The sequence below is a fragment of the Euphorbia lathyris genome, chromosome 1, assembly GCF_963576675.1.
Source record: "Euphorbia lathyris chromosome 1, ddEupLath1.1, whole genome shotgun sequence".
Classification (NCBI taxonomy): Eukaryota; Viridiplantae; Streptophyta; class Magnoliopsida; order Malpighiales; family Euphorbiaceae; genus Euphorbia; species Euphorbia lathyris.
This window is the reverse complement of record NC_088910.1, coordinates 28,761,560-28,784,545: the sequence shown is the minus strand read 5'-3', so window position 1 is coordinate 28,784,545 and position 22,986 is coordinate 28,761,560. Positions and strand designations below refer to the sequence as shown.

Sequence of the window (22,986 nt, the reverse complement as noted above, 5' to 3'; positions counted from 1 at the left end):
AAGTCCATAAAAATGAGTCTCATACGGCTAAGCACCTGCAAAAACCCATTGTCGAAGGATGACCTTTTTCCATTTGGGGAATCGACATTGTCAGTCCTTTTCCTCCTACCAAGAGACAAATGAAATATGTGGGAGTAGCTGTGGACCACTTTACGAAGTGGGTAGAGACCGAAGTTGTCTCCTCCATAAACGCAGAGCGGATGGTCAAGTTTGTCAGGGACAATATCGTTGGAAGATTCAGGGTCCCCCACACGATTATCACTGACAACGGGACGCAGTTCAATTGTGGAGAGTTCAGAGCATTCTACGAAAGTCAAAACATTCAGAATAGGTTCGCCTCTGTTTACTACCCCCAATCCAACGGGATGACTGAAGTCACAAATCAAATGATCGTTAAAGGCATAAAAAAAAGACTGGGGAAACATAACAAAAAGTGGGCGGATCAGCTAATGAATGTCCTATGGGCATACAGAACCACTCCTCGGACAGCAACAAAGTGAATCACCGTTCGCCCTCTCCTATGGCGTGGAAGCTGTGATCCCCATTGAGATTCAGGTCCCTAGTGACAGAGTCTTATTCTATTGTGAAGACAAGAATGACCAAAGTTTGAGGGAAAGTCTCGACCAATTGGAAGCAAAAAGAGAGAAAGCTTATGTACGAATGGCCGCCTACAAACAAAGGATCGCAGCCTATCATGACAGACACGCCAAGCTCGTGGATCTAAACCCAGGAGACTTAGTACTCCGGAAGGCGGACAAAATTCAATCCACGGAGGGCAAAGAAAAGTTGGGAATCATCTAGACGGGACCATACAAAATTGGACCCGCCACTTTCAAGATCCAGGATATGGAGGGGAACACATTGCCACGGACGTGGAATATTCAGAACCTCTACAAATATTTCGTCAGAGAATAAAATGTAACCAAGGTTTTGAGTACTCTTTTTCCTTTAGTAAGGTTTTATCCCATGTGGTTTTTCTTATTAAAGGTTTTAACGAGGCTCACACATAAGACCAATTTGCTGTAATAAGGCGAATCACCATTTAATAAAGAGAAATTTTCCATCTTGCAAATTCTTTCTTAAGCATTTTCTTGCAGCAATATAAATATTCCAGATTCAAAAATGGGGAGGCAACAAACGCATTCTCATGGTAGAATAATGCCATCATGGCATAACTACCTTCTCCTCAAAGATAGGGGAATAATCTCAGCGACGGATCAATTCACCTCAAAGATAGGAAATAATTGATCACCGTCAGAGACAGAGTTAAAACATTTCTCAGACGTGAGATCTTTACACTCTCAAATACTCTTCCCAAAGAAGAGTTCCAAGACCTGGAGGCGGATCGATTCACCTCAAAGATAGGAAGCAAATCGATCGCCTAAGGCAGCTTAACTTCCTCAAAAGGAATGAAAGCTTCAAAGCCTTCAAAAAGGCTCACACTCTGAGGTACGGCTGGCCACCTACCTCGTACAAAATAAGTCCTAAAACCTAGAAATTTACTTGCTGAAAGATATAAAGCATAAGGTAAAGATAATGGTTGAAAAAGGATTAAACCAAAAAATAAATTGTACTTAGTTACATTCACGAAAGAACTAAACATTTATAGGGGCATCCTCCTTAGCGTCTTTCTCTAAAGATGCACTTTCTGGAGGAACCTCATTCTCCATAACGATAGTTCCCGCCTGAGGAGCCGTACAATCAATCACCGAATCATTGGCATTGTCATCCGCCTCTTTGGATGCTTCGCCGAGATCATCCGATTCAAGGTCGACAACAGGCTTGCTCTCCTCGACCAACCCATTCAGCTCCTTTCGAATTTGATCACGGATGAAATCCTTAACGTTCGGTATCCTGTCATACTTAATGCAATCCTCAACCTTAGGGACCACGTACTCCGGATCCACAAAATCAATTTCGGGGTAGGAAAGCTTAACATAGGCCATGATCCGCTCGCCATAGTAATAAGCGCGGTTACCCGCTATAATCTCTGAGTTCGACAGGGCAGCTTTGTGGTTCTTAGCATCCTCCTCCATCTTCTCCTTCAGGTCGCGGATCTCCGCATCCTTGCGTTCATTAAGGGCAATGGCGGAAGCAGCATTTGCATTGGCAATGGCAACTTCTTTCTCCAGCATTTTTATGGTGGCTTTATCCGCCACCCCTTGAAGTAGATCCGCCTCCATAGCACGCATGTGCGTATACGCCTGGAAAAGCAAAGGACGATTTAAAAACAAAATCTCCCCAAAGGAGATCACTCTTTCATCCAAAAATGTAAGATAAGGAAAATAAAGCTTACCGAAAGGAGCTCCCTTTTCCCCATCTTGGCATGGGCTGATCTGGAGAACTTGTTTTGACTCTCCTGCACTTCACCAAGTTGATCGAGGGCTTCATCAAGGTCATTGATAACCGACTCATTCCCCAAGGACCCTTTATCACCATACTTGGCGAGTCAATATCCTCCCAACTCGGGCTTAACCACCTATGCAGGAATTGGAAGGCCAAAATCAGGATCCATAGTAGAAGGGGGAAAAACGGTAAAGTAAACATACCTGCTCTAGATCCATCCTATGCCTCCCAGCTTTCATGGCATCCGCCAATAATTTCTCTCCACCAGCAGCGGCTGATCTCTTCTTCTTAAGAGGGGGATCCGTGGCACCTTCCCCAGGGCGTTTCCCGGAGCTCTTTCTGAGCCTCCAACTCCTTCTGTTTCTTACGCTTCTCTACAAGAGCTTGACTGGCCTCAGACAAACCCCTGACAAAGGGAACAAAAAATAATAATCAAGGTTCAAGGAAGAAACAAAATTACCTTCATCAAGTTGAGTAAACTTTGCGTAAGTAATCACATCCCCCACGCGACGGACCAGAGGAATGTCATTCATCATGAATTCCAGAGCATCGGCGTACGTCCAAGCATCCGTCTTAATGCTCTTCATGAGATCCGCCACTTTCTCATCACTGTCAGTCAGTGTACGCAAATCCCCAGCCATGTGTTGAGGCTTAGCGTTCCAATTTAACGGGAATCCAAAAGACTCGCCCTTTTTCACTTTAACAAAGAAAAATTTCTCGTCCCAGAGATGGACGTTTGACATCTTATCGCAAAAAGGCGAATAACTCTTGAATTTGGCAAAAGTGTAGAAAGATTCGGTTTTACGCTTCGAGGGTTTGTGAAGAGACCGGAAGACGCGAGGATTACAGACTACCCCCAGATTCGATGCTAAATAACAATCTAGAGCAATGTCTAACCAGCCATTTGGATGCAGCTGGCACACAATGATCCCAAAAAACTCCAAAATATCCGCCATCATCTGAGGAAGAGGAAGACGAAATCCTCTCTCCACGTGACTACTATACACGGATAGGTATCCTACAGGAGGACAGGCGGGTCGCTGATGAGCGGCCGCCAACTCGGTCTCGTAATCTTTGATCCACGGATAGCGATCCGCCAAATCAGCCAGATCCGCGGCGCTCATGCGAGACGAAGTAATCTCCGCACGAGGCTTATTTTTCCTAATCGGAGTTGAAGGGGAAGCCTCCATTCCGGAAAAGCTCCTAGGATCTACCACTGGAGCAATATGAGTCCCAACAGCGGAAGGGTTCTGGATTTCAATTAAACGGTTTCTACACTCCCTCACCGTGTTACTTAACTCCGAAAAATCACAACTAAAGGTACTCTCGGACGAACTCGAATTCTCGGTAGAAGACCAGCTAAATGAGGGCTCAGAGGGGGAAGTCAAATTAAAGAGTTCAGATGAAGAACCAGAGGAAGAACTCATAAAAACTCAGAGGACGGCGAAAACAGAGGGTAACTTACATGGAAAACCGTAAGCTTTGAAGATTCTTGACGCCGGAAAAACTCTAAAAAATCGCAAGGAAAATCAAAAGGAAAGTAGCAAATGAGGCGGAAAGAGAAAGAGAGAGGTTGAAGAAGGTATCGCCACTTACCTCGAGTTGTGCGTCCAGGACAGCTGTCGCGCGGTAAATGGCCTGGAACAGAGTGGTAATTAATGAAACTCAACATGACGGTGCGCCAGGAAGTGCAAAAGCCCTAAAGGACTTTAACGGAACTTTGGGGGGCTTCTAATAACAACCAGATACAATTTACGGGACTAAAAGGGTAATTGACCAAGCGACCGCGTATTGAGACGAACCGGAGAGCAATGGCGTATCAAGCAAGCCATCCGAATGGCGGATCACCTAGATTCCACCACACGCCATCCGTAGTCAAACCTATGGGAGACCCGCCATCATGCCTCGATCCGCCCGTTGAACGGCTAAGCCGATTCCTAATGAAGGCATTCAATAATCCATTAATGAGCTAACGGTCATACTTGAATAAGATCAGTAACCGCCATTAATGAGGCATTAATGGAGACTTTCTAGTTACTAGGAGTTACGACTACATGACTATAAATAGCTTGCATCACAAGCTATTGAGGTACACAGATTCTCGCTCTCCTAAACCCTACTTTGTCAATATAGTTTATTCTCTTACAATATACTGACTTTGGCATCGGAGCTTCCCCCCGTCGAACCCAACGACGCCCCCCGCAGGGAAGGAATCCGGTCGGAAGTTCATCACCAGTTATCAAACAGATAAAACTAAGTTATATGCACAAATAGGTAGGTATAGAAGGCTAGTAGGTAGACTTCTATTTTTGGGGTTCATTAGGCCAGATATTGTGTATGTCACTCAACGACTAAGTGGATCTCCTACACAACTTCAAATGAATGAAGACATGTATGTACTGAAGTATTTAGAAGGGGACAATTTCAAAAGGGTTGTTTTATGCAGCAAAATCATACTTGAGTGTGCGTACAGCCTATTGTGACTCAAATTATGGGAGGTCTAAAATAACAAGAAGGCCTATTACCCATTATTATTTGTGTTTAAGATCTTGATTGGTTTCTTAAAAGTCAAAGAAACAAACCACAATGACCAAAAGTCAACAAAGGCTAAAAGTATGGCAATGACTTCCACCATTTATGAATTAAAGTGGCTTTCTTACTTGTTCAGTGAATTTTATATCACTCCTACCCCTATACAAGGGTGGAGCCAGGGGGCAGAGAGGGTCGGCTAACCCTCCAGCCCAGCTTGACTCCACCATGGCTGGAGCCCCTATAGTCATGGCGGTTGCACTGCATTTGAAAAAATGGGATATAAAAACCTCATTTTTTGCTTATTTTTTAACCTACAACTACATAAAACGACGTCTTTTTGTGGAGCACAAAACATCGTCGTTTTGTGCTACTGTAGCTTAAAAAAAAGATGCACTTTCCATCCAACAGGAACCTGAAGGGAAAAATGCCCTTCTTTATTTTTTCGTTTTTTTAGGTCTTCTCTTTCTTTTTTTTATAAAAATATCATATATCAATCTATTAGATTAAAAATTACAGGTACAACATGAAAATTAAGAGGAATAAAACCTCCAATCTATAGAGGCTAGTACAAGATCCATAAAGGGAATACAAGAGACTACAAAGAGCAATAAAATAACTATAAAGAACAATATGAACCATAAAAGGTACAAATACAACAAAAATAAAATTCATATTCTTCTCGTAAGTCGAATCCCGTAGAAAAACGAATGTAGTCCATTCTTCATCATTTAGGCTCTTCTGTACATTCGGATCTCAGGTTTTTCTTATTTTGCAACCACGTGAATCTATAGATCTACGGATAAGATGAATATTTTATGCTCTTGCTAAGACCGAAAAAACAATAAAAGAAAGAGGTATAGCTAACATTTGTAGATCTAACGAGAAAATAAGTTCGATATGGTATATAAACTTCAAACCATCACAAAAAGTAAATCGGAAGCTAAACACTAAAACTAAAACATAAATAGGAGGAGGAGGAAGAAGACAGTCTTATTTCTTCCTCCTCCAAGTAGACCTGATTAGATAGCTAGAACGAGAAAAAAATAAAGAAAAATGAGTAGTAGATCGATAGGCAATGATGACATCAACTGAGTAGAACGACAATTGAGAAAAAGAAACTATTGGAAGAAGGAAAAGTAGAGAGAAGGGTTATTTCTCTCTTTTCTTTCTTTCATTCGAGAAAGAAAAGAGAGAAAGAGAAGAGAGAAAGAGAAGACAAAGGCACAAAATCCAAATATTTGAGGGAAATTTTTCTAAAATCCCCTATTCTCATCCAACTTTTTTTCTTTCCACTCTCAAGTAAGTTTTTCATTTTCATTATTTATTTTATTTCTATGATTTGTTTTATAATTTCTAAACTAAATTACGTATTTTTAAATTAGGGTTTTTTTAGGGGATTTCTAATTTAGAATTTTATTTAAGGAATTCTAATATGTTGTTTGCTTAGATATTCTAATTTAGTAATTCTAATTAATTTAGAGTTTAATTTAAGGATTTCTAATGTAGGGATTTCTAATTTAGGTACACAAATACTTTTTACTATCATTTTATGATATATTTTGCATTTTATATTGTTTATTTTATTTTTATAAATACGTTGAAGTAACATTTAAATTTTTTATACACAGTCTAGCCTCCGATGTTTAGGTCTTGGCTCCGCCACTGCCCGTATACCTTTACATTGTGACAACCATGATGCTATACATATAGCAGCAAGTGTCTTCTTTCATGAACGAATAAAACATGTGATATTGATTACTACATAGTTCGAGAACATCTAATTACAAGGTTTATTTGCGCTCCATATATATCAACAAATAGTCAATTAAGTCAATCTATTAACTAAATCATTAATTGGTGGTCAAATGTCTACAACTTTAACCTTCGTTTAACACCGTCTTCATCTTGAGAGGGGACTGAATGAATGTCAGGTCATCACTATAGTTAGTTAGAATCGTGCTATGTGTAACAGACTAGTATATTGATGGATGAAATGTGTATCGTACAAAACTAAGGGCAAGTGCACCCTATCGTTATCAAGTAATAAATAATAAGTAGAATATCGTTCCCACGAGTATTGTATTTATAGCTATTTGATTTTTGTGAATTTCATTATTTAAGTAACCAATTTTGGACTTGATGTTTACTAAACTAAAAACTAAAATATTTGCACTCAATTAATTAAAGAAAAGAAAAACAATATTTATAACTCTTATGATAAAGGTGCTAGCGCAAGGCTTCACCTAACCTAATATATAATCCTCTCAACAATCCTATTCAAGTTCTTAAGTTTTAATCTAGAGACGGTGATTATTTTCTAAAGTAATTAACCTAGCTTTGGTCCAGTCAAGATTAATCCTATTTCATATACAATTACTCTAGCTTTGGTCCAGCCAAGAATAAATGTATAGTGAAAGCATTAAGTTCTCTGAAATAACCCCAAAGTTATGTCGTGAAACTAAACCCTGAAAAACCGCACCGCATAGACACAGGTCTAAACTATGTAATTCCATTAATTATCTTAGTGCCAATCAACCAAAATCATTAATTGTAATTTAGCTAAATATTGGCCAAATATCTAACTAGAAATTAACCTTCATACTTTAGTTCTCTAATTAATAAATTATGAACTTGAAATTGGATTGCAAGTAAATCATCTACTTCGATTAGGATCCGCTATAGCTCTAGCTATGGAGGAGCTAGTTCATGGTAGATGGAAGGAAAATAAGAAAGTTCCGTTCTATCACTTCAAAAAAATTGTTTTAGTTATTGCTAATCAACGCTCAGGAAAATAAGAAAGTTAATAGAAAACAAACTTGAAAATATAATTAATTTTATTAATAAAAATAGTTAAAGTAAAGAGAAAAAAAAGATGAAGAGAGAATATGAAAAAGTAAGTTAACAACTAGAACTATTTACAAATGTTGAATTAAGAGTTTGAGAAAGAGAAAATGGAACTAAAAGAAGATTCTAAAACTATAATAGCAAATTAACATATGTGTTTTGAGATATGTTCCAGCTCTGTGTTGAGGTCTATTCCACGTCTCCTTCATGCTTCCCAATGTAGGTATTTATAATTGCACATGCTTTCATGCATTTCTTGTAACGTCCAACTTTAATGCCATTAAAGAGAAGATTAATGGAGGATTGAATTCTTCTTTGCAACTTCTTAACTGAAATGCAATTAAAGAGAGCATTAAGTAACGTAACTCCCTCTTGAGAATTCAAAAGACTCTTCAATACATTATTAAATAGTCATAATATTCCTTATGTGGTTACTAAGGAATTTATGACAGTAAAGACTTATTAAAGATTCATGGATTATTCTTCAACTGCTACGAGATCATCGACTAGAGGGAGTTCTGACCGAGAAACTTTATTAACTTCAGTAATGATTCAATAATTACCTATTTATCCCAAATAATACCTAAAAATACATGGAACAATCAATTAGTTCTTAAAACACAAAACTAAACATAAAACAATTATAAAATACTAAAAACTATCTTAAAATGTATGATTAATAGAATTTTTTTTAAGTAAATGTTGGGTTACAGGCTAAGAATGGAATGCAAAGATCCCAACTAGGTTGGCATCATCACAAAACCAAACAAAACCCAGACCCGAATTTTATTAAAATGAGGAAAAAATACAGAAGAAAAATTAAGAGAAACGAAATTGTTCTAAACAATACATATCATGAGAAATAAATCTATTGCAAAAAGCTGGTGCAAAATTCCACCAAACAATATGATCTGTTGTGACGCCAAATTTAGCCAATGCATCAGCCGTTCTATTTCCTTCGCGAAAAATATGAGTAACATTTAGATCCATAGAAGAACAATGCTGAAGACAAGTAATCCAATCTTGTCGCAACGCCCATGGAACAACTAGAGAGCGCTTCCTAAGCAAATTTACCACATAAACAGAATCGCATTCCACTCATAATTTGTGCCATCCTTTTTCCCAAGCAATCTGAATAGCAAAAATAACGGCTTTCAATTCGGAAATATGCGCAGAAGGGGTATCAACTCGAAACGCAAAACAACCTCGAGCAAATCCTCGAGTAGTGCGAAACACCCCCCCTGTGCCCCTCATTCCTGTATTAATGTTTGCAGAACCATCTGTGTTAACTTTGAGCCATCCTGGTGGAGGACGAACCCAAGTATGATTAATAGAATTAAAATATTACAAGATAACATATATAAGTATTTTGTAATTGTTCTTTTTTCATCAATAAAAGTGAATAATTCATTCACGACTCACATTTATTAGATACGAGTAAATTAGCTCTTAACGTTAGGGATAAAATTATATAAACATTAATGGTAAAATTGCTTTTGATTATCAACGTTAGAGGTATTTTTACACCTTATCTTTTTATCTACATTCCAACAATAGCAGTACGGGAAAAAAACACATTGATGATACCTAAACCAAATTTTTATATATGAATTAAAAATAAAAATAATACATATCACCAAACTCAACCAAGTCAATTTCATTCATCACATCCTTTTTTATTTTTCACATCAAGATAACCTAATAAGATCAAACTATATATTATTATTATTATTATTTATCCACGTGCAAAAATATGATTTATATATCATTCACTTGTTTTTTCGGTAACTATTAAATTATTGGAGAAATCAAATAAGTTAAATGATTTTAATGTTAAAAATTTAAATATTACGACATTAGTGTTATATTTCTAATTCTTGGAGAATCACGAGTCTAATTAAACCCATTAAACTAATATTTCATTTCTCTATGAAATAAAGATTTCATTCCAAACAATTATGTATAGAAAATTTGAATTTTAAATACTTTAAATTTTAAAATAAAACATCAAATTAAGGCCCAGTTTGGTAAAGTAAGATTAGAGATTTGAGCCATTTTAGAGGTTTTGACTAGTTAAACCTCTAATAGTGGTGTTTGGTGAAAAAAGATTTGAAGGAGCTTATTGGGTCCAAAAAGCTAATTTTGAAAATGTTGGTTTTATGAGTTTTTTCAATTACCTTATTTTTCCATCTTTTTTGATGGACATTTTTACCTCTAATGACTACCCTTTAACCTTAAATAAATAATGTACCATGTTTTTATTTTTCATTTTACACAAACAGCTATTAACAATCAGCTAAATTTTATCAAACACACGTTTACACAATCAGCTAGTCAAATCAGCTAAGCGCTAACAACTATTTGACAAACATAACCTAAATGTTACTGAAATAGAAGTTGTGCATCATTCCATTCCATGATAAATTACATACATACATGTATCTAAATTTTGTATTTAAGGGCTAAGGTGTAAAAATACCCTAACTTTTAGAGCTATGAGCAATTTTATCCCTAACGTTTAAAATTGTGTAATTTTATCTACAACATAGACAGCCAAGAATAATTTTACCTCTAAAATTGACAAATTAATTAGGTTAATTCCCAACATTATTATAAAATATTGGATATTTTGTTCTTTATTCTACAGTAATTGCATATCAATTCGTTTTAAAAAATATTTCACATTTTCTGTAATTTAATAATAGAATTGTATATTAATATTTATAAATTCGATCCGTTGATAATGAGTGATAAATAACTCGTATGTGAAGTGTAGATGACAAGATGACTGAAAAAACAGTTTGATAAAATATTTTTCAACTTGATCATTTTAGACGTTAAAAATAAAATTTCTTCTGATACATGTTAGGAGTATTTTTTGCAGATCCTTCAACTAAACTTTATAATTCTGAGACTTTGCATTAATATAATGATATTTTCTACTGTTGAACAAATTAAAATTACAGAACAATCTCAAAATAGAAAAAGTTTAAGAATTCGTGATGAGCATTGTAATTGAATTTCGACATATAAAAAAGAAAGAGAAGTAATCAAAGGAACAAAAATTAATTAAATAAAAAACAAAGAAAAATGTTTTCAAATTCTATCATCCATTTTATCCCCCTTGACAATGACATTTTGTTTAGCCAAAACTCGCCGGTCGGAATCCTTGAAATCAAAATCGCAAGAATGCTCTTGAGGGTAACGGTGCATCCCGCAGAGAAGCTTCCCACATCGGCACTTGAATCCCGTTAAGCCCACCTTCTTGTTGCAATTCTCGCATCTATTCTTACTCGAACCGCCTTCTTCGATTATGCTCTCACTCTTTTCTTCAATCTCAGCAGTAATCGCCTTCTCCATTGATTCAGATTTCTGAGTTTCAGCCGATCTAGAATTAGCAGTCATGTCATTTTTAATAAAATCTAGGTAGCACTTTGAGCACATATTACGATTCTCTGATGCACCATAGAAACCACATCCCTTTACACACAGAAATTCCGTCGTTGAACTGTTTCCGGAGTCCATTGTTTTCTCTTCTCTGCAAATCTTTTTTCTCGCTGCTCCGGTGTTTTTTTTTTTTTTTTTTTTTTTGTCTACTTCATGGATGAAAATGTTGGAAAAAAAGTGTGACTTCGATTGGTTTTTAAACTCTTTTTTTCTGACTGTTGGAAAAAAAACGTTTAGTGGATTTATTTTTGTAACGAATAAAAAAAACTTATATTTAATACATTATAAAAACTAATGAAGAGTTAAACGTTTGGAGAAATCTGAAAATAAATAAATAAAAATTGATTCACACTATTTTCGAATAAAATAATTTCAAATAATTAATTTAACTGTCTTTTTTATTTAAACTTGCAAAAAAAAAAGTGTGCGAATAAAATAAAATTTAAACCCGTACAATAAATCTCATAAGAATCTAATAGAAACAAATAAAACAAACTTTAAAGTTACTCTGGATTTGTAACCGATAACTTTTCAAATTTTGCACAAACTATATAATAGATGAAAAAATAATAAATCTCGATCTGTTTTAGGAAATAGGATTCGCCAAAGTTGAAATTCAATTATTCTTTTTCGGTATTTTGATGCACAAGGTTGAAATTCAATTGAAGGCCAAAGCTGCATATTAGCTCAGCTTAGTATGTTTTTTTCTTTCATTTTAATTTTGATTTGTTGATTTTATTATTATGTGATTTCCTTGGGATGGGATTCAAAAACGTTATAGATGGTTGGAATTGATAGAATTATAAAATGAGTTAGAGATGATGATGAGTATCACAACATTAGGATTAAAGTGGACGAAGACCATAGTAAGAGCTTTTTGGAGTAAAATCAGATGTTTGAATCAATTTAGAGGTTTTGACTAGTCAAACCTCTAATGGTGATATTTAGTGAAGAATGGTTTAAAAGAGCTTATTTGATCCAAAAAGCTAATTTTGAAATAGCTAATCTTATGAGTTTTTTCAATTAGCTTATTGTTCCATCTCTTTTTATGGATATTTTTACACCTACCTACAGTAAAACCTCTACAAATTAATAATATTGGGAACATGGAATTTTATTAATTTAGAGAGTTATTAATTAATCTATAAATTAATAATTATTAATTTATAGAGTGATTTGAAAAAAATTTTAAAATAAATTTTAAATTACTAATTTAAATAAAGTTTTTGTCTAAAATCAATGAACAAATAAAATTAATGTGCATTATATAAGTTAGTTGAACTTGAAAGTTCATTGTATTTATGTTAAAAATATTCAATGTATTATAGTTAATGAATTACTATAAAAAAAATTTATATGGAGTGTTGTTTCAAATCATACCAAAAATAGGCTTCTCATGAATCTGTCACAACGAATTTAGAGGAAGCAACCACTGAAGACATTCATGAACTTGAGGGAATGATTGGTGAGCTTGGTTACCGCAATCCAATGGATTTCAATCAAATATTGGATTATCCAGGTGAAAACAATGAATGCTCACAAGTACAAAGTTTAGAAGAAATTGTGTCGAGCGTTATGCAAAATTCAATTGAGGATTAAGCTGAAGATGATTCGATACCTTTGAAATCATTCACAAGAAAAGAAACAATTACAGCATCATCCACTCTTTACAATTTTTTGTTACAATTTGACAAGGATACAACGGAACTTTTGAATGCACTGAGAATAGTTAGAGATGAAATTCAACTAAATTAAAATTTTAAGAAAAAACAAAATACTGTAGATTCATATTTTGCTAAATTATCCTAAGTACGTATATCTATATATATTTCACATATATATTTGAGAAATTATTAATTTATAGAGGTAATAATATAATGTATTTAAAGGGTTGTTCCAGAAAATTATTATCTTATTAATTTATTAAAATTGATCATTTTTTGAACTAGCCAAGTCGGGACCAGAAGAAATTATTATTTTAAAGAGTTTATTTTTTTTATTTTTTTTAGTAGGTTTTAAAGAGTTTATTAATTTATCGAGCATTAATTTATAGAGATTTTACTGTAATATTCTTTAATCCAAAATAAATGTTTTATCATATACTTATATGTCATTTTACATAAACAGCTATTTGTAATCAGCTAAGTTTTACTAAACGATTTCACACAATCCGCTAATCAAATCAGCTAGTAAAATCTGCTAACTAAGAGGGTGTTTGTTTCAGCTTTCCGGATGAGCATTTAGCGTTTCACTCCAAACCGCAGGAAATATAGTGTTTGGTTAGGTTTTTATAACCGCAGTGTTTAGCATTTTCTTTGGAAACTGCAGCCTTCTGGAGCGTTTCACGAAAAGCTCCTATTTGGAGCTTTTCATAAACAGTTGTTTGTAGTTATATGTTATTGACAAAATTATCCTTTTTATTTCCATAAAATATGTTTATTCTTTAACATTATTTATATTTCTACAACATAATTACCGGAAGAACAAGGTTTTGTTGCGTTCAATAATTTTTTTATTTTTTATATAGATTATTTTTATTAATTTGTGTAACACATTTTTTATTTTATAATAAGATAAGCTGCAAAAATACTCCTAACATTTATAGCTAGGAGCAATTTTACCCTTAACGTCTAAAATTGTGCAATTATACCCCTAATATTGGCAGGCAAAAACAATTTTACCTATAACATTGACAAGTTGGGTCAATTTGAGAAATAATTTATCGAACTGTCTTTTTGGTCATGAATATTACCATCTACACTTCACATATGCACCATTTTATCATTGTTAGTAACAGATAACAAACATATGATTAGACGTGATTTTTTTTAAGAAAATAAAAAAAAATATATTGTCTTTTGTACGAATTGAACAAAAAAATTCAAATATTTCGCCGAATTCATAAATATTAATTTTCAATTTTATTATGAAATCACAAAAAATATATGGAATCTCTTTTTTAGAAATTGGTGTAGAATAAGAAATAAAATATCTATGTTTTCTAATAATATCTGAAATTGACCTAACTTGTCAATGTTAGAGGTAAAATTGTATCATTCTAGACGTTAAGAGTAAAATTATTCCTAGTTGTAAACGTTATGAGCATTTTTCAAAATTTTCCTTTTATAATTTCACCGTTGATGAATTTAAAACATGTCCATTTTAGACATTTTAAATCCGAACAGCAACAGTTCAATATAATGTTACCAAACACTAGTAATTAAACAACTAATAACAAACAGCTAACAACAACGGCTAACAGCTTACAGCAACTGCAAACAGCTAACAGCAACTGCAACAACTATTAGCTAACAGCTGAACCAAACAGGCCTTAAAAATATAATAAGCTAACAGTTAATAGCTAATTGACAAATAGGGCCTTTGTAGGTTGCTGAAAGTGAAACATAATTCTAATTAACAAAACAATAAAATTATTTTGGAAGATATTGAATAGAATAACGTTGTAAAAGAGCATGAAGTTGCACTATCTCTTTTCAACCCTTTAGCAAAATGCAGCAAATGGAAGGAAAATTTATGGATCAACCTCATTGTCTCCACCCTGTAGGAACTACAAGATCACCTTAAGGACGCTTTCAGCATCCAGGTCATAAAACCCTATTCAATAAGTGGAACATATTAGTTGTCCGCTCTCAAGTTGGACATTAAGAGTCGAAGAAGGTCAATCACGCATACTTAAGACCAAAGAGTAGGCGGAAAGGAGATAAGCTCTCTGTTCCTAGTTTTATTGTAGCCGGATCCTCAAAATCCTAAAAATTATTTAGTTAGAATTAGAATATGATTCCAACTCAGCACCTTACGATGAAAGTTAGAAGCTGTATATAAAAGGAGTTATTGTCTATCATTGTCCTCTATGGTAGATTATGGTAGTTACGTGTGGATTTTCTTCATTTAAAAAATCAATTACTATATAATATAATGCACAAAATTAAAGGATTAATATTAACCAACAATAAACTAAATAAATAGTTTGATATTATTTTAAATTGTATAATAATACTTTTTTTATAATTTGTCCGATTTCTCAGTTCGAGTCTCCTCAAACACCTTTTAGGTGTACATTAGAACTCGAACTCGAGATCTAGTTTAAGCGACTTGGGACTCTTAACTATTCAAGTTAACCTTAATTAATTATAATAACAAATAATTTTTTTTGAAACCGTAATAACAGATAATTAATGGTATATAAAGGAAACTTTTTCAAATTAAAATCACTATATAAAATAAAATAAAATATTATATAAACAGTAAGTTTATTATTATTGTTCAAATTAAAATATTATATTATTATAAATTTAACTATATAATTTTAATTATATTTTTTAATTAAAAATACACTAAATATTAGTAATATAATATGATTACTAATATTAACTTATAATATAATAAAAAAATTATACATAACTTAGTTAAAGAATATATATATAGCCTAGTAAATAGTAGAAGTATAAACTTATAATTTATATAAAATTTATTAACGGAGAGATCACCTAGTTAGTTTTTTCAAAACTCATCAACTTTAAAGTGTGTTTTGAAAAATAGATGAACTAATTAATATAATATATAATATGTACAAACTCAAAGATTATTAAATTATTCACTCAAAAATATCACTATTATCCATCTTTAAAACTGTATAACTTGTTATTTTATTATTAAAATTATTATGTATTATGATATTTATAAATATTGGAAGGAAATAGACTACTAAATAGGGGTGAATACGTTTTGGTACAATTCAGGGATTTGAAACTTTCTAGAATTGTATCTACTAAAGTTAACGGTACAATTTAGTTCGGTTCTAACGAAAAAGTCAACGGTTCAATCCGGTTTTGGATATTTTTTTAAATATTCGGTAAGGTTCTAAAATCTTATATTTACTAAGTAATGTTAAGAATTCAAAAATCTCTAAAATTTTACATAATTAAGTCAATGTTATAATTCGGTTCGGCCCCTAAAAAAATTAACGATTCAATTCCTAGAAGCTAGAGTAGACTACATGATATGAGAATTGTAATTAATGGTACAGTAAAACTTCTATATAAGAATACTCTATATGGGAATAACCTCTATTTTGTTATAAAAAAAACTCGGTCCCAACTTGGGCCAGTTATAAATAAGAATAACCTCCCAAACGTTATTTGTTATATAATTTTCAAGTCACACATTTAGAAACTATGCCTCTATATAGTAATAATTATATATTTATTAAGAATTCAAACTAAACTATAAAATATTAAAAAAAATATTGAAATTATCTATGAGTTCGAAACACAAACTATAACTTGAAATTATAAATATTTAATATTCTTATTGATGTTTACATTTTTCCATAAAACTCTTCCAATTATCTATATATTGAAAGCCTAAACTCTAAATTGAAATTCTAAATATTTAATTTGTGTCATTAATTAATATCTATTGTTATACATTATATATAAATCATGCATGCTTATGATAATCTTAACCAATTTCAAGTGGTATTATTTCATATTCCTTAATCATGCCTCCAAAAGAAACAAAAACGAGTGTTGGAAAATTTTATTATACCAAACTCTATTTAATAATAACCTCCCAATTGTTATACAAATAGCTCGGTCCCAAGTGTATTCCTATATAGAGGTTTTTACTGTAGTATTGAGAAACAAAGAATTGAATTTGTGGAAATAAACAAGACAAGTAACTAAATCTAAAAGAACAAAAATTAATGAAAAAAAAAGGGCAAAATGTTTCAAATTCTGCGATCCAATTTATCAGACTTGACAAGAACATTTTGTTTCGCCAAAATCCGGCGATCGGAATCCTTGAAATCAAAGGCGCAAGAATGTTCTTGAGGATAACGGTGCATACCACAGAGAAGCTTCCCACATCGGCACTTGAATCCCGTTAAACCCACCTTTTTCTTGCAATTCTCGCATCTATTCTTTCTCACACTCCGACTGCCTTCTTCAATTATCCTCTCACTCTTTTCTTCGATCCCAGCAGTACTCGCCTTCTCGATTGATTCAGATTTCTGCGGTTCAGCCAATCTAGATTTATTAATGAGCTCGTGTTTAAGAAAATATTGGTAGCACTTTGAGCACATATTACAATTCTCAGATGTACCGAAGAAACCACATCCCTTTACGCACAGAGATTGCGTCGTTGAACTATTACCGGAATTCATTGTTTTTTATTTTCTCTGCAAATATTTTTGTCGCTGCTTCAATGATTCTGATGGTCTATGAATATCAATAGATAGATATATATATATAGGACAGGAGAATTGCAGTCCAAACTATTGTTAGAAAAGGAAATCTTATAGTACTAGTTTAGATATACAGTAAAACCTCTATATAGGAATACACTTAGGACCGGACTATTTGTATAACAATGGGGAGGTTATTCCTATATAGAGGTTGGTATAACAAAGACTCTCAGCACTTAGGACCAAACTTTTGTATAACAATTGGAAGGTTATTCTAATATAGAGTATTCCTATATAGAGGTTCTACTGTATATAGAAGATTCGTTTGATTTGAGGCGGTTACAACTTGCAATTTCCTATTGCAACGCGAACAAGGAAACTTTACTTTTTCTTTCTTTAATTAATATTTAATATACAACATTTTATAGGAGTTGATTGGATCTTGTCCCAATAAAATGTAAATGGCCAAATTAGTATTAATCCTAGTCAATTATTGGGACGGGAAAATTACAAAACTAGGTTAAATGGGCGGTTCATTTACATATTTAACCTGTTTATTCAACCTTATTATATATCTAGACTGATTTTGTGTGACTTTCTCATAATATCTCTAACTTTCTCACTTCCCCTTATGCGAACGTTCTCTCCCCCCTTCTCCTTGGGTGCGCGAACGGCTGTTGGTTCCTCCATTAATGATTCGAAAACTTTTGATCTTCCTATCTTCCTTTAAATTGCACGAAATCTGCATCTTTTCGTCAAATCACAATGAATCTCTCTTTTTTCTCTCTTCATCTCTTGATTCTGCAACTTCCTAATCCTAGAAAACGAAGCCATGGTTCTTCATCTTCCTGTTCCTACTCATTACTTGGTTTGTTTCTTCTTGTTACCATCAAATAAATGGTTATTCTACGTTTTTTCCATCGTTTTTTCCAGTTTATCATATTGTTATTGTCGCTTTTAAGGGTGAAAGGCACGAAAAATGTAAGTATATGCTATTTTTTCTGCGTTTTTCCATGAATACACTTTGCGTAGTCGGTGATTTCACGAAGATCTGCGAAGAGAAAGAGCCTGAAACGTGACGATCTACTTCGTGAATCGATTAGTTCGTGAAGTCTGCGAGTAGAAAAGTTCATGATTTTCCTCGCAGACTTCGCGAAAGCATCGATATGCGATGTAGATCGTCACGTTTCAGACTTCGCATACCTCGCGAAAACATCGATTAGCGAAGTAAAATCACCTCTTTCCCTACACATTTACATTCGCATGCTTCGCTAATCCTCATTTCGCGAAGCCAAAATCGTCTTTTTTCCTGCCTAACACGATTAATTTTTTCTGAAGGTGGTCGATTACATAACATCCCTTTCTAGAAGGCGACGTCCTCGGATGCAGAGGAGATAACTTTCCTTCCTGTATAGGGAGAAATTTCCCTCAAGATTGGCACATTCACTTTAAAATGATTGGTTAGGAGAGATTGTGCCAATCTTGATGTGCACCATGCGACACGTCTATCCCAAAAGGTCTGGACTTCCATTTCTCATCCCAAAAGGTCTGGACTTCCTGTAGAGAGAGAAATTAGTCATCCGCTTCAAAATTGGTACCGGATTAGTCAGATTCACTTTGAAGTGATTGTAGGAGTTTATTGTGGCAATCTTATTTTAAATTTTGATAATGTTATGATTTTAATGTTGTTATTGTGGCAATCTTGTTGTAAATTTTGATAATGTTATGATTTTAACGTTAGAATCCGTTGTTGTTTGGCATTTTTTGTTATATACCACTTCACGAATTAGCTTCAAAACACATTCAGGCTTCGCATATGCTAATTAAATTCATCAAGTAAACCAAACATTAGCTTCACAAGCTTCGCATATGCTAATTAAATTCATCAAGTAAACCCAAACATTAGCTTCGCAGGCTTCGCATAATATCGAATCTGCGAAGCCAGACGGGAGGGAGGGAGGGAGACGCGTGTAAATATTGAGGGTATTATGGAAAAGTCACACAAAATCAGTCTAGATATGTAGTAGGTTGAGTAAATAGGTTAAATATATAAATGGGTCTCCCATTTGATCCATTTTTGTAATTTTTCCTTATCGGGACATGTGTTTGATTAATTCTAATACGCCTTCAATTAAACAACAGATGTTTGATTTATTTTTAATTTTGTAATTTTAAATTAGGGTTAATTACATAGATGTTATGTGGTTTTGGGGTATATGTGGTATTTTTTTTATAAGTACAGTCTTGTAGTTTGCAAAATTTTACATTTTGGTCCACTTTATCAGAATTTGACCAATAATAACCTCAAAATGAAAATTTCAAGAATTAAATGATATTTTAAGCAACTTTAATTCGTGTAAAAGGGGTCTCATGAACCTTCTAGGATAAGGCCTTTGTAAAAGGGTTTGTTATGTTTTCCTCGGTTGGTACTCTTTTAATTCTCATATCTACTCAAGCTATTATCTCCCTATTGAGATGGTAGCATCTGAGATAGTGTTTTGACGCATTATAAGATCGCATGTCTTTAGCTTGTGTAATAGCTTCATTATTAATCTCATTAACAATTTTAGGCACCACGCCTAGTTCAGTAATGAACTTTTATCCTACACTCCCTCTTTTAGCCGCTTCCAAATTGATATATGCTCTGATTTGGTCGTATAGTCAGCTACGGTTCCTTATCTAGAACTCTTCCAGCTAACAGTACCCCTATCCAGAATAAACATGTATTCTATATGGTATTTGTAATCATCCTCATCTGCATGATAATTGGCATCTGAAAATTCTTTAACTTTCAGATCGCCACCTCCATATACTAGGAACATATCTTTAGTCTTTGTCAAGTACTTAAGAATGTTCTTGACAACAATCTAATGACCATCGCCTCGGCCTGAAATTGGCTCGTCATGCTTAAAGCAAAGGCAACTTCAGATCTAGTGCAAAACTCTTTAGCACTTTGTCAATGTATGTATGTGGACAATCAAAACTTTCACTGGTTGCATAAATGTGATGTCACTTCATATAGGAAGAATTTTACCAACATATAACACTAGGAATACAGTCTCATTAATCTTCTTATATATACAAGATTCGTCAAAATTTTACTCGAAACCATAATCCTTATTGTTTCATCAAAATGCTCGTTCTAACTCATTGATGTTTGCTTAGGTCCATAAATGGACCTTCGAAGTTTGCAAAATCTCTTTGCATCCTTCAATATGAAACCTCCAGACTGTATCATGTATATATTCTCAAGCAGATTTCTATTAAAGAAAGTTCTTTTCACATCCATTTGCCAAATTTCATAACCATGATAAGCGGTAATAACACGAATAATTCTAATGGACTTCGACATAGCTATAGTAGTAAAGGTTTCATCATAATCAACACATTGTCTTTGATGATATCCTTTGACTACTAGTCGTGCCTTATAGGTACTTACATTCCCGTCCTTATCGCTCTTCTTCTTGAAGATCCATCGGCATCTTATCGGAACAATTCCCTTAGGTGGATCCACGAAGGTCCAAACTTGGTTTTGCTACATGAAGTCCATTTCAGTATTCATGGCTTCTAACCATTTGTTGGAGTCTGGATTGTTGAGGACGTCCTCGTAGTTTCTAGGATCATCATTTATGACTGGTGTACCATCATCTCCTACTAGAAATCCATATCTCTCTGGGATTTGACGAGTCCTAACAAACCTACGGGGACGTCCTCGTAGTTTGTAGGCTCATCATCTAGGACTGGTGTCATCATCTCCTACTTGAATATAACCCCTTTTGTTCATCTAAATGGTAAAAGTACTATCCCGCAATTTCTTTAGGTATCCAATAAAGACACATTTATCAGATTTAGCCTCTAGCTTATCTGATACAATACACTTCACGTACGTTGAACATCCCTAAATTCCCATGAATAGAGTTGAGGCAGATTTAGTTGAAACTCTATCGAGGGTGAAGATGTCACTTTAAGGCATAACCCTAGAACGACTTTGGAATCGTTGTCGAGCCCATCATGAAATGCACCATATCTAATAAAGTGTTGTTCCTCCTATCCGATACATTATTGTGTTGTGGTGTATAAAGAGGAGTCCATTGTGAGAGAATTCATTCTCTTTTAGATAATCTAAAAACTTTATCAAAAGGAACAAGCTTTGGTCAACTTTGATTAACAACCAAGTGTAGATTGCCTCTAACGATAATCACAGTCACCCATCTATAAATCAATGTAACTACATGGATTTTTTGAAATTAACCATATTTATTATTTTATTATTAAAATTATTATTTTAAGGATTATTATTATGTATTGTTATATTGTTGTATTTATCAATAACGAGATGAGAGATATTACTAAAAAAATAAAATAATAAAAACACTAGAAGTGGTGAGATATTTCTCAATAATAAAGAGGGAGAGATAATAACTTGAAGAGTTGTAATTTATTTTTTTTAATAAAAAGAGTATTTTGAAGATGTTCTTCAAATGCTATTAAAACGATGAACATTTAAAGGGATTATATTCAATTTGAAGTTGAAAGTGATGATAAAAGTAAAGCAAAATTGAAAAGCAATAATGTAATTTATCCCATCCTCAACTCAATTCCTAGAAGGTAGAGTAGACAACGTGATATGAGAATTGTAATTAATTGTATAATTCATTAGTATTGCCGAAGAAAAAAATTGAATTTGTGGAAATAAACAAGACAAGTAACTAAATCTAAAGGAACAAAAGTTAATTAAAAAAGAAACAGAGCAAAATGTTTCAAATTCTGCGATCCAATTTATCAGACTTGACAGGAACATTTTGTTTCGCCAAAACCCGGCGATCGGAATCCTTGAAATCAAAGGCACAAGAATGCTCTTGAGGATAACGGTGCATCCCACAGAGAAGCTTCCCACATCGGCACTTGAATCCCGTTAAACCCACCTTCTTTTTGCAATTCTCGCATCTATTCTTTCTCACACTCCGACTGCCTTCTTCAATTATCACCTCACTCTTTTCTTCGATCTCAGCAGTAATCGCCTTCTCGATTGATTCAGATTTCTGCGATTCAGCCGATCTAGATTTATTAATGAACTCATGTTTAAGAAAATCTTGGTAGCACTTTGAGCACATATTACGATTCTCTGATGCGCCGTAGAAGCCACATCCCTTTACGCACAGAGATTGCGTCGTTGAAGTGTTATCGGAGTTCATTGTTTTTAATTTTCTCTGCAAATAATTTTGTCGCTGGTTCAATGATTCTGATGGTCTACTTTATATCAATAGATAGATATATAGGATAGGAGAATTGCAGTCCAAATAATTGTTGGAAAAGGAAATCTTGTACTACTTTAAATATATGTAGAAGATTCGTTTGATTTGAAGGCGGTTGCAACTTGCGATTTCCTATTGCAACGCGAACAAGGAAACTTTACTTTTTCTTTCATTAATTAATACGAGTAATTACTAACTACATTTTCCAGGAGTTGATTGGACCTTGTTCCAAAAAATGTAAATGGTCAAATTAGTAATAATCCTAAGAATAATTAGATTGGTTTTTTTTTTTTTTTTAAATAAAAAATTAGATTGAGTTGATAAAAAAACTTCAAACTAATCACCGTTCTAGTCGAT

General features: G+C 33.6%; 1 protein-coding gene across 1 annotated transcript; it reads right to left on the bottom strand.

Annotated features, from left to right (window-relative positions):
* Nucleotides 1-10,732: 10,732 nt before the first annotated feature.
* Nucleotides 10,733-11,274, bottom strand: LOC136225785 (zinc finger A20 and AN1 domain-containing stress-associated protein 1-like). Its single transcript, XM_066013929.1, has one exon. The coding sequence runs from the start codon at nucleotides 11,245-11,247 to the stop codon at nucleotides 10,819-10,821; it is 429 nt and encodes a 142-aa protein (XP_065870001.1). The 5' UTR covers nucleotides 11,248-11,274; the 3' UTR covers nucleotides 10,733-10,818.
* Between the last annotated feature and the right edge of the window lie 11,712 nt (nucleotides 11,275-22,986).

Bases quoted from the DNA above. Each gene is read 5' to 3' on its own strand.
- LOC136225785 (XM_066013929.1), bottom strand. From the start codon at position 11,247: ATGGACTCCGGAAACAGTTCAACGACGGAATTTCTGTGTGTAAAGGGA.